The sequence below is a fragment of the Colletes gigas genome, unplaced genomic scaffold, assembly GCF_013123115.1.
Source record: "Colletes gigas isolate AHSC1104 unplaced genomic scaffold, ASM1312311v1 Colletes_gigas_Sc00013, whole genome shotgun sequence".
Lineage (NCBI taxonomy): Eukaryota > Metazoa > Arthropoda > Insecta > Hymenoptera > Colletidae > Colletes > Colletes gigas.
The window spans coordinates 7,139,488-7,151,491 of record NW_025106642.1 but is presented as its reverse complement, the minus strand read 5'-3'; the positions used below and the strand labels follow the sequence as shown (position 1 = coordinate 7,151,491).

Genomic DNA, 12,004 nt, shown 5'->3' with positions numbered 1-12,004 from the left:
AACTTTTAAATTTTACGATCGTGCACTATGTTCTCTGATTCTAAACGCGACATAGAGTTTTAGTCGCTAAATGTAAATCGCGGAGAAACGTCAAATCGGTGCACACCACCGACGCACGTGAACTGGCCATACAGTCGATCCGGAATCACGTGCAAACTGGTTCGCGGTGGAACGACCTCCAAAAGCGCGACTTCCAATTCCTGGATCACGGATGGCTGACCTTCGAAAATATGGCGGCACTCGTGGACGCTCCGTGACCACGAGTGTCGACTACACTGGACTACGGTGCTAAGATGAACCAAGTAAACCCAGAGCTTAGTTCTAGGTAGGAGGAGCGTACGTACACTTGGTTTCAATCTTCCTCGATCCATTCTCTCCTCAACTTCAGAAAGAAAGAGAGAGTACGCGCGGTCTGTGTGTGTGTCCATCTCATAGAACTCTCCTCTGGATGTGTCCTCCTTTTACTCAAGGGTAAGATAAGGAAGAAGGGACTGACAGCGCAAGAGAGAAAGTTGTAGAAATGATTAAAATACAACCGCGTGCATTTCAGACGCGAGCACCACTTTCGTTTCAATTAAAATTTGGAATTCCGTTCTTCCTTCGAAAATAAAACGACTCGCACTAGAAGTTGCTTATAAATCTTAGAATTTTATTGACAAGTTACATTATGTAAATAATATTCGTTACGCAGCTGGTCCAGAAAAACTGTAAATACATTTTATAAAGCTTACTTATAATATTGCTGTAAATCTGAAGTATAGTAACAGTGAGTGTGATTCGTAAGGCGAAGGCTACATTGTACAATCTACTGCCGTATTTTTGTTACTGCCAATCATGTTTATTTAATAAATCAACATACTTTCATTATGTTCAGCGAATTGCTATCCGGTATTTGTGAAGTGCAGATAAAGATATCTATACATTCGAAACATCGATCATACAAGACGGGATTAAATTAAATAGTTGAACATATGCGAAAACTTAATTATTGATATCAAAGATAAGCTTTTGTATTCTAAGATCAGTCTTATTTATCCCTAATCTTGTAGTGTTTAATGTTAATTTTCAAATTAAATATTTTGCAAGAAATCATTAAAGTGTCTTTACTAAAGATGCATTTTCAAAAGGCATATTTCGTCATAAACCGGCCAAATTTTCGTTATCACTTTTTCTTAGAGCCAAAACCTGAGAAACCCATTATCGCGGCCATTTCATCGGAAGGTCCTCCATTATCTTCATTGGCTTCTTCGATTTTTCTCTTTTTATCTTTTCTTTTTTCTTTTCTGTATTCCTTAATCTTTTCCTCCTGTGAATAATAAAAATAAATTTATTAAAAAATCGAATAATACATAATAACATATATCCACAAGAGGAAACATACCTCTTCCTTTAATTCTTTTACTCTTTGTTCCAAATCATAATCTTTCTTTTTCTCTTCTAATTTCTTCTTATTCATTGCAAAACGGGCTTTAACTTGATCCAACGTAGAACGTTCTATTTTCATTGACATACCCAAGTTACGCTGATCTAAAATACAACATAATGCAATTACAATGACTTGAATATTGTTGAAGTATTTCATCTTGTACAACATTTAACAAAATGTGAATCAAATATTACGTTTTGTTCCATTGATGTGGTCTAAGAAATTAATGGAATCCTTCACAACACAATCGCAAACATTGCAATAGTATCTGAAAATATAATCCTATATTATTTCAATTCATAGGCTCGTATTGCTTGTTTGAAAAATTTTGTATACCTACCCTCCGGTCTGAGAAGATGGTGTATTTTTGTTAATAACAACACTTTTCCCTAATTTAGACTCAAGATCAACTTTATAATCTCGTTGTTTAAGCAATTCCCTTTTTACAGCTGGTTGTTTTGGAATTCCCAGCTCCTCTTCAGCGATCTCATCCTGGAGACGCTGAAGCGCTATTCTTTCGTATTCTTCTCTGTTCCATTTTCGTCTATGATCGTCAGGCCGCTAGATATTACATATATTAGATCATTTAAATTAATTAATCAGGAAAAAAACATTACGTTAATGATTTGTTAACAAGTGTTGAAAATGAAAAGTAACATAAAATTGTATAAAACAAAACATCTGTTCTACTTATTTTATTTATGATTCTATATTAACGTATAATGTATTATTTACTATCATTATTATTTATATTTAAAATGTAGTGCATTTAAAGTTTTTAGTTTAGTGAGACGTGAGGTTAGAGAATGTGTCAAATAATATTTTGAAAGTCATTGCCTTGTTCATTGTAATAATAGCAATAGATATACAGATTTGTTATGAAAATTCGTTCAGCTGCAACTCATTGACACCCTTACCATAGACATTGTCGAAATTTCAAGTTTCAATCAAGTCTACTACGCATAAGAAAATAGAATACTTTCCCCCACTTCTTTCGTATATAGAAAGCATACTCCCTATAACAGTAACGTATCGGCAAGAAGTTATTAACATAATTAATTTTTAATTCTATTCTCTGTTATTATTTACAAATTATTTCTGCAATAAAGGACAACATGCGTAAAATAAAAATTTGCATGTAACCTTCAAAATGTAAAATACTTTGGTAGAACTGTGGAAAGTACAATTGGTATAAAATATTTTCCAAAATAATTTTATTTGCGAAAATACTTATACAATAATTTTTGTACAATAAAATTAAAATTTGTACATACATGTGGCATTTCCCTGTTACTTTTAAATTGATATCTAGTAATTCACGATTACACAATATTTACAATACTGTATCTCTTACAATAAAAATCAATCTGCTTACAACAGAATCATATTTATGTACATATTAAAATAAAATTTTAGGTTTCGTTTTTCTTAAACTTAGAACCTTACTAAAACATTTGGTAATTTTGCAATTTCTGAAGCACACTTAATAACATAATTAAATTCCCTTGCAACGTTTTGTTGTTTTCTTGATTACTCATGCTTATTAGAAATCCTATACCATAAATATATATTACTTTTGTCACAAAAATACAATAATTGTCATTCGTAGATTTCATAAATCTAACATCGACATAACACATTACATAAATTAAAAATTTGTCTCCATGTAACAATTACATAAATATTGAGCTTATATGTTTACAATATAGACGCACATAAACAGACACAAAATTTTATACCGCTATTATCACGACTTCCTTCTAATAAAACTCAACAAGCAAATATAGTATTATATACTACTAAATCCAATGGCACTTTGGCTGGTAGCGTAACTCCAAGTCTCGTTACCATGAAAGATGCTACTTTACAACCATACTCTAAGCAACGTTGCGGTTTCCATTGAACTAAAACACCTGCTAAAAAACCAGCTACCAAAGAATCTCCAGCGCCTGTTGTATCTATAACAGGAGCCTTTGGTTTAATTGGTTGCACCTAAATAGGATATAATACAACTTTTATTTAATTCTTAAACGTATTAAATTATTATTTTTAACATACCTGAACCGATTCCCCCTTCCCCCAAACTGTAATAGCTGGAGCAGATTCACCTTGACTCATAACAAATATTCCGCCGTGACGTAACCAATCTTTATTAGTTGTACTAGAAGCATTAACTGTAATTCTTTTTAAGCTATTTAGTAAGAATGGTATATCAGTTACATCATCATATCTAATGTTTAACGATTGAGCCAGAGCTTTCATTTCTCTCGCATTGCCAAATACAATATTTGCATGGCCAACCATTTCACAAATTGCTGCATGATGATCCTGTAAAAATTAACATGATATTGTTATTGGTGTTATACAAATACATTAATGAATTTAAAATATAAAATTTTTGTATACATTGAATATATATAGTCCATTAAGATTAAAGGCTATAATTATATTTTTTTCTTCTGCTAATCTGACAAGTTCCTTTGCTACAGGAAAACTGTGCGTTATGAAAAATCCTTCGATATAAATTATTTTTACTGTATCAAATGATAAATTGGTTTTCTTAAAATCATCTAAAGTATATACACCAGCTGCACCTATATTAGCAACAAGACTACGGGATGATTCGTTTATCAGGGCTATACAATGTCCAGTAGGTAGATTCGAATGAACTGCATATCTAAAAAAAAAAAAACAAAGATGTACATGTACAAATATATCACAAAAAAAAAAAATAGAACAAAAAACATTAAATTGCAGACCTGGCATCCACACCTGCAGAGCGAACTAAATTTTCCAACATTGCTCCCCTAGGATCATTTCCAAGACCTCCACAATAGATACTGCATTGATTCTTAAAGGTGTCATCAAAGAGCCATTGCAAAATCCTCATTGAGTTTTGTGCAGATCCTCCAGCACTAATTTTTTGTTCTAAACTATTTAATATGTATTGTTAACAACATTCAGAGGAATTAAAGCATGCGAGAAATAATGTTAAAATATATTTATTAACTCTTGTGGTAAATCTGCCAATATCTCCTGCATTTTTTCATTGGGGAGTTCCATTTCCCCATCCTCCGTAAGATCATATTTTTTCAAGATATCCTTATTTTTCAGAAACACATAAACATCCAACAAAGGATTGCCGAAAGCTACAATTGCAGGGACATTCAGCTCCAGGAAAGCAATTTTCAATGGAATTCCTTCAGCCATGTTTATTTACAATTTTTATTGTCCAAATATTCTATATTTGTGGAAAACATTCAATTAATTATTTAAACTTCAGTCATGATATTGTATAACCATAAACGTTTAATATATATAGTACCATACCTTTATAAATACGAAAAATAGTAAAATTAAAGCGTAAATATAACATTTATAACAAACAAAGTATATTTACAATAATCACATTATTTATTGGTTAAAATTTCTTCGGTTAAATGTTACTGTTTTTCGATGTTTATATCATATTATAGGCTATTTTTAAAAACATTTTCTCGTAAAACTGTCTGTTCATCTTATTTTTCACGACAACGTGTAATTGTGAGAAAAAATCAATATGAGTATTTCACGTACTTCCATTCTATTCGAGATCGGCGTGAAGGTTACGCTTCGTAAACCATTCACAAAGTTGTAATTATAATCTCTACAGTTTTTCCATATTTACGTGAAATGGAATTATTTTCATGGGAAACAATTTGTAAAGTCTTAAAGAAGCAACACCTTTCTCCCTACATAAAACACAAATTTACAAACATGTACTACATGTTCAGTTTTAATTTCAATGAAATTTAAATATTTATTTTTATTCCTTTTCGTTTAATCTCCGTGACATTTTACACGTTGTTTCATTACGTTTGTTGTATATTATTACATGATCTGTCAATCGTCTTTATAACGTGATACTTGTCCAATTATTCTTATTATTAAAAATTAATCATTCCGAACAAAAGCGTATATCAATAGTATGGAAGTAAATCGGCTCTAATCGTAAGTTACAGAGAATATGCACGCATAGCAAGTTATAACATATAATTTATACAGAATCCACGAACACTGTCCACGGATCTACAAAACGATGCAAACTGTCACGGGATATTGACAAAAGACGGAAGATAGATCAACCTTTAAAAGGCTTTCAGTTATTTTACCTTTGTTATGCATCATGGTCAACAATCCAATTGGATACGTATTCGGTAAAGACAATATAGATCTCTCTTATTGTATTCGATCTTAATTCGATTTAAGTTACGATGATAGCTAATAATATGCGAAAGTAGATATATGGGTTTTAATTTTACCACGTTTTAAACGAATGGCATCCTTAGTTGACCAAAGTAAAACGGCTAAAGTTATTCTAGAGGTCATTTTCCCTGTAATTTGAGTTTCCCTTATCAATAATACTACTCTCTGGCAGTGTTACCAGACCGGGCACTGGGTGCACCGGGAACTCCTCATTCCACTTTCACGTACTATGCCAGGTTACGCGTACACCGGCTCGTAGAGTTTCGGAAAATCGAGGAAGACAAACTGACTGACACTCATCATCCTCTTCCTCGATTCTCGAAAGCTGCCCGAAGTGTACGGATGCACTTCGTATACCACAAATGTTCTAGAATAATATTGTGCAAAATATTAATTATCCATTTATTTATAAAACGTGTTATCAAGATTTCGAGACGTGTAAAACATTCCTTGTGTTTACATCAATCGCAATCATAATACATATTTTCCATGCTCTATCGCTAATAACTAATTAATTAGAGCGAGGAGCGTTGCAAAATCGGTCCTTGAATGTTGCCCGGGATATCCGCTTGGTGGGTTCCTATATTCGTTAATAACTTGTTAATTACGGGCGGTATGGTTACAAAAAGTATCCTCGAATCTAACCAAGGGTCTATGCTACATTCTTCGATTTTAAAAGTTCATATTTTAATTAAAGAAATGGAGTTATTAATGAATAATCAAGGTACTGCGTAACAGGAGTACCAGGAGTGGGGGAACCTGTGCTCCGGATACCTCCTTTACTTTTCTGCGATCCAGGCACGATTTTAGCAGTTAGAATCCCTGATATTAGATGGCGACACGTATTCTGAATACGATCCGAAGTGTATCCACGTTCAGTTTGAGCAGCTTTGGAGAATCGTGGAAGAGGATGGGTGTCAGTTTGTCTTTTTCTTCCTCAGGTCCGTGGTAAAGTTTACACGCGGTGTACACGCTCGTGAAATTTGAGGTTAAAGTGAAAGAAATTTTAATTTCAAAATGGTCCGTAAGAAAATAGATAATCGCGTACGTGTTTTAATCGAGAATGGTGTAACTACGGGACATCGAACAATGTTTATCGTTATCGGTGATAAAGCAAGGGACCAGGTAAGCAAAAATCGTTGTAAATGTGTTTGCATACTAGTCACAATTAGATCGGATATTTAATTACATTGTCCTTTAATAACAATGTTCTTAGGTTGTTCTGCTACATCATATGTTGTCAAAATCCGTGGTAAAGGCTAGACCTTCTGTACTTTGGTGTTACAAGAAAGAATTGGGGTTTAGCAGTCACAGAAAGAAAAGAATGAAGTCCTTGCAAAAGAAAGTGAAGTCTGGAAAGTTAGACGTTAACGAGGACGACCCATTTGAATTATTTGTTGTATCTACTAATATACGTTATTGTTATTATCATGAAACACATAAAATATTGGGAAATACATATGGCATGTGTGTCTTACAAGTAAAGTTTCCGACGTGTCTATTTTTTTCTTTTACATTTAATTCTAAAACAATCATTGTGACAAAGAATCAACTTCTGTAGGATTTTGAAGCCATTACACCAAATTTATTGGCACGTACTATTGAAACTGTAGAGGGAGGAGGAATTATTATATTTCTTTTACAATCCGTGAACTCGCTAAAACAATTATACACAATGAATATGGATGTTCATCAAAGATTCCGTACAGAAGCCCATCAAGTATAACATAAATTTTTATTCGATTAATTTAAATGTAGTTTTATGATATTAATTTTCCTAATTTTTTTTTTGTAGGCAGTAGTTGGTCGTTTCAATGAAAGATTTTTATTATCTCTTGCTTCTTGTAAAAGATGTTTAGTTGTCGACGATCAATTAAATATATTGCCATTATCATCGCACAATTTAAAAATTGAAACTGTGCAAAAATCGTTATCTTCAGAAGAGCAAACAGAATTAGATACTTTGAAAGAAAGTTTACAAGACACGCAACCTATTTCTTCTCTTATTAATTGTTGCAAGACGGTTGATCAGGTTTGTTATATGATATACAGAGGACCAACACTGCAGTTATTATGCTGCTAAATTTTTATGTTTAGTATAAGGTATAATTAATATACAATTTTTAGGCAAAAGCGCTTCTAAAATTTATTGAATGTATATCTGAGAAAACATTAAGATCTACCGTTTCTTTAACTGCTGCCAGAGGACGCGGAAAATCTGCAGCTTTGGGTTTAGCTATCGCTGGTGCTGTAACATTTGGTTATTCGAATATTTATATTTCAAGCCCAAGTCCAGAAAATTTGAATACACTGTTTGAATTCGTTTTCAAAGGTAAATTATATACCGCATAATTAATTAAATGTATCGCGATGTTATTAATTTGTTACATTATTTTTAGGTTTTGATGCACTAGGATATCAAGAACACCTTGATTATGGACTAGTACAATCTATAAATCCTGAATTTAATAAAGCTACTGTACGCGTAAATGTCTTTCGCGATCACAGACAGACAATTCAGGTATGCATTTAATCTTCATTGAAGTATCTGCATACAAGTATTAATACAAAGAAAATAATTGTTTTCAGTATATTCATCCTACAGATGCACATAAATTAAATCAAGCTGAACTACTTGTAATTGATGAGGCTGCTGCAATACCTCTTCCTTATGTAAAAGCTATGCTTGGTCCTTATTTAACATTTCTTGCATCGACTATCAATGGGTAAAAGTAACATTTTGTATTTCAATAATTTTCCTTAATTAACATTTCTATATTTACATTATATTTAACTTTTAACAGATACGAAGGAACAGGTAGATCGTTATCGTTAAAGCTATTACAACAGTTAAAAAGTCAAACTGTTGGTTCAAATAGTCATGAAAAACATGATAAACAACAAACCGAAAAAACTATCATTGGAAGGCAGTTACATGAGCTTACTCTCGACGAATCTATTCGGTATAAGCCAGGAGATTCTGTTGAACAATGGTTATGTGATTTATTATGCTTAAATGCTACAAATATGCTTTTGTTAACCGGATGTCCACCCCCTGACATGTGTCAATTATATTATATAAACAGGTACGAAATTCGTTCACATCAAATACGAATAAATATTTTTTTATTATTTTATTGTGTATTGTTATTTCACATTTGTTTTCTTTCTAGAGATACGTTGTTCTCTTACCACAAAGCATCCGAATTGTTTTTACAAAGACTAGTGGCACTTTATGTCGCTTCGCATTACAAGGTAAATATCCGTGGTATGTTTCTGTATAACTTAAAGAGTATTAAATTTCAAAAATATTTTAGAATAGTCCAAATGATTTACAAATGATGTCTGATGCACCCGCGCACCATCTGTTTTGTCTTCTGGGACCAGTAGATTCAAATAAAAAAACATTGCCCGAAATATTAGTAGTCATTCAAGTAAGTATATACGATGTAGCGATAAGTGTAAATATATATGTAAATTTAAATAATTTCAGTACCTTTGCAGTTCTAATATTTATATAATATATAGATTTGTTTAGAAGGTGAAATCAGTAAAAACACTATAAACGATGGACTTGTGCGAGGACGTAGAGCAGCCGGTGATCTCATACCATGGACTATCGCACAACAATATCAAGATCAAGACTTTCCTACATTAGCGGGAGCACGTATCGTTCGCATCGCGACACATCCCGATTACCAAGGAGTAAATATACTTTATTCTTAACGTTAAAAAATGTTCGTGAACAATGAAAACTAAATGTTAGGATACTGTAAACACCCTTTCCTGTTCGACACCTATCTCGATTTTTGGTATAGTTAAAAGGTATTATCTGTACTTGATAAACATTTATTGTAGATGGGATATGGCAGTCGAGCATTAGAATTACTGAAGCAATACTATGAAATGAAAATGCTTAACATCAGCGAAGCAACACTAGAAGCGCCCATAACGGAAATATCACAAGTTCAAGATGAAGAAGTTAATCTGTTGGAAGAAAGAATTGGTAATAGAATTATTATGTTAGGTACCGAATGTAAATGCACATAAAAAGATCATTCGGGACGAAATCGGGTGTGGTCATATAATTTTGTCATAGAATATGGTTTTTACAGAACCCCGAGCCACCCTGCCACCATTACTTCTAAAACTAACTGAAAGACGGCCAGAAAGTTTGGATTATTTAGGCGTATCTTACGGCATTACCGAATCGCTTTTAAAATTTTGGAAACGAGCTAATTTCTTGCCTGTATACTTAAGGTCGGTATTATTATTATTTCTGTAAATTGAACGAAAATTAGTATTTTTCTCATTTTATTTTAGACAAACTGCAAACGATATAACTGGTGAACACTCGTGTATAATGTTGTGTAAAATAAATTCTGAACAACAGCATGATGCTAGGTGGCTTCAATCATATTGGATCGATTTTCGGCGACGATTTATAGCTTTACTTTCCTTCCCGTTTAATGCATATTCATCCTCATTGGCTTTGAGCATATTAATCAACAAAGCAATTACACCAGAGATTACTAGTTAATATATTTTTTATGATTTTTTTCTACAATGTGTGGGATTAAAGTGTTCTCATTGTTATAATTGTTTTTCTTCTTTAGCATTGACGAAGGATGTATTGGATGTATATTTTACATCGTATGATCTGAAACGTTTAGCTATGTATAGTAACAATATGGTAGATTATCATTTAATAATGGATCTGTTGCCGCCGTTGGCGCGTTTGTATTTCTTAAATATGATGGGCGATACTCATTTATCACCAGTACAATCGGTAGTAATTTTTACATTTACAACAAAAATCAATAATTTTTAAATATATGTATTCGAAAAATAATGCTTTTAATTTCAGGCCATTTTATTGGGATTAGGCCTGCAACACAAAACTGTTGATAAATTAGCAGAGGAATTAAATTTACCGTCATCGCAATTACTTGGTTTATTCAATCGTATTGTACGAAAATTTATGCAATATCTCAACAGAATTGCAGAGAACTTTATCGAAACTACTATGATGAAAAAAGAATCAAATAATGAGAATATTCAACTCAATCCTATAAATGGACAAAGTTTACACGACGAATTAGAAACTGCAGCTAAGGTTCAGTTATTCTTTCCTTATATAAGATGTGCAATACCTGTTATATGATGTTAACAAACTATACTACAAATATAACTTTTTCAGGATTTAAAAGTTAAACAGAAAGCCGAATTAGAGAAACTAAAGAAGGAAAACTTGGAGCAATATGCTATTAAAGGCTCGGAAGCTGACTGGAACGATGCACTATCCGGGAAAAAAAGCAAAACTCTTATATCTGTAAAAAGTAGCGAGAAAAAAATATCGGAAGATGATTCTGTTTTAGAACCTCGAACAAAGCACTCGAAAAAGAGAAAAAGACATTCTTCTAAAACCTGACGGGTGTCAAATATTTTTAGAGATTCCTATTAAAACAAACGAATGAAATTTTTCGCGTATAATTTCCTTTTCCGTTTTCTCCCGGTTCCTTTTCCTTGGTAGAAGATGATCTTCAAATTTCTTTTTGCAATTAGAACATGTTAAAAATATCAAAAACACTGTTCATAACGCACTAAAAGTATTTTCTTTTCGCACAAGATTATTTTAACGCATTTGTGGTATACTTTTTTAGATAGTGAATTTTTTTTCGACGATCTGACGCTCACTTCGGGCAGCTTCGAACAATCGAGAAAGAGGGTTAGTGTCAGTTTGTCTTTCTCGACAATTTCATTTACATTGATAAAATGTGAACGATTTTCGGGTAGTCGTACCACGGACCAGGTATACGAGTAGACCTTACGTCCAATGTATTTTTTCGGCCCAGTTTTATGGGGTCTCGAAACCCCATTACCATTTTCGTGTCACTCGCAACATTGCCAACAGGTTACACAAATGAACCCAAGAGGAAGCGAGACAGAGAATTTTTTTTCTCGAAAATGCGTAGGATTTCAAGGAAGTGTCTATTACCAAAAATGATTCTAATTGACCCCCGCAACCGAAAATAATTTTTCCAGAACGATTAATATTTTTTTAATATTTTTAAAACGTTCCAATTGACCGACACGAGAATCGTTCTCGCATGTTTGGAGATTAAACCCCTCGATGCAAATTTACGATTCAAAATACACAACTTCTCTTCGTGTGCATTAATGTGTGTTTTGTTGCGCGTTGTAACATATCGTTTTGCGATTTTAGTGACATGTACAATTTACTGATAAGAAATGAAAGATAGAAACTTATACAAAAGATCGAAGAAATGAATACGTGATGTACGACCTCGGTTCTCGACAGAAATTCAAAGA

General features: G+C 32.8%; 3 protein-coding genes across 8 annotated transcripts; 1 reads left to right on the top strand and 2 right to left on the bottom strand.

Moving 5' to 3' along the window:
• Positions 1-661: 661 nt before the first annotated feature.
• LOC122399391 (zinc finger matrin-type protein 2) lies at positions 662-2,455 on the bottom strand. 2 transcript variants are annotated; one of them, XM_043400046.1, is made up of 5 exons: positions 2,344-2,455; positions 1,767-1,987; positions 1,621-1,694; positions 1,382-1,527; positions 662-1,306 (listed from the first exon to the last, which is right to left on the bottom strand). In XM_043400046.1, exons 1-5 carry the CDS (start codon positions 2,350-2,352, stop codon positions 1,163-1,165), a joined length of 594 nt encoding a protein of 197 aa, XP_043255981.1. In that variant the 5' UTR covers positions 2,353-2,455; the 3' UTR covers positions 662-1,162. The 2 variants fall into 2 exon arrangements, with proteins under 2 accessions (XP_043255981.1, XP_043255980.1); XM_043400045.1 differs by having other exon boundaries at positions 663-1,306; positions 2,264-2,430.
• A 253-nt stretch (positions 2,456-2,708) lies between these two features.
• LOC122399510 (adenosine kinase-like) lies at positions 2,709-5,752 on the bottom strand. 5 transcript variants are annotated; one of them, XM_043400229.1, is made up of 7 exons: positions 5,578-5,717; positions 4,757-5,157; positions 4,437-4,667; positions 4,186-4,359; positions 3,833-4,103; positions 3,485-3,754; positions 2,709-3,418 (listed from the first exon to the last, which is right to left on the bottom strand). In XM_043400229.1, exons 3-7 carry the CDS (start codon positions 4,634-4,636, stop codon positions 3,197-3,199), a joined length of 1,137 nt encoding a protein of 378 aa, XP_043256164.1. In that variant the 5' UTR covers positions 4,637-4,667; positions 4,757-5,157; positions 5,578-5,717; the 3' UTR covers positions 2,709-3,196. The 5 variants fall into 5 exon arrangements, with proteins under 5 accessions (XP_043256164.1, XP_043256167.1, XP_043256163.1 ...); XM_043400232.1 differs by lacking the exons at positions 4,757-5,157; positions 5,578-5,717 and adding an exon at positions 5,728-5,752; XM_043400228.1 differs by lacking the exon at positions 5,578-5,717 and having other exon boundaries at positions 4,757-5,566.
• Positions 5,753-6,576: 824 nt separating this feature from the next.
• Positions 6,577-11,141, top strand: LOC122399509 (RNA cytidine acetyltransferase). Its single transcript, XM_043400227.1, has 17 exons — positions 6,577-6,796; positions 6,888-7,151; positions 7,233-7,391; positions 7,467-7,703; positions 7,799-8,003; positions 8,071-8,192; positions 8,261-8,397; positions 8,476-8,757; positions 8,845-8,926; positions 8,989-9,105; positions 9,200-9,376; positions 9,530-9,677; positions 9,787-9,931; positions 9,995-10,206; positions 10,288-10,460; positions 10,539-10,787; positions 10,872-11,141. Exons 1-17 carry the CDS (start codon positions 6,689-6,691, stop codon positions 11,100-11,102), a joined length of 3,048 nt encoding a protein of 1,015 aa, XP_043256162.1. The 5' UTR covers positions 6,577-6,688; the 3' UTR covers positions 11,103-11,141.
• Positions 11,142-12,004: the final 863 nt, after the last annotated feature.

Coding starts and splice junctions, on each gene's coding strand:
- LOC122399391 (XM_043400046.1), bottom strand. Junction 1,528..1,620: donor CCACATCAATGGAACAAAAC/GTAATATTTGAT, acceptor GTTGTATTTTAG/ATCAGCGTAACTTGGGTATG. Junction 1,307..1,381: donor TAAAAGAATTAAAGGAAGAG/GTATGTTTCCTC, acceptor TATTATTCACAG/GAGGAAAAGATTAAGGAATA.
- LOC122399510 (XM_043400232.1), bottom strand. CDS start 4,636: ATGGCTGAAGGAATTCCATTGAAAATTGCTTTCCTGGAGCTGAATGTC. Junction 4,104..4,185: donor TCTGCAGGTGTGGATGCCAG/GTCTGCAATTTA, acceptor TTTTTTTTTTAG/ATATGCAGTTCATTCGAATC. Junction 3,755..3,832: donor ATGGACTATATATATTCAAT/GTATACAAAAAT, acceptor TAATTTTTACAG/GATCATCATGCAGCAATTTG.
- LOC122399509 (XM_043400227.1), top strand. CDS start 6,689: ATGGTCCGTAAGAAAATAGATAATCGCGTACGTGTTTTAATCGAGAAT. Junction 7,152..7,232: donor ATGGCATGTGTGTCTTACAA/GTAAAGTTTCCG, acceptor CAACTTCTGTAG/GATTTTGAAGCCATTACACC. Junction 10,788..10,871: donor AATTAGAAACTGCAGCTAAG/GTTCAGTTATTC, acceptor TAACTTTTTCAG/GATTTAAAAGTTAAACAGAA.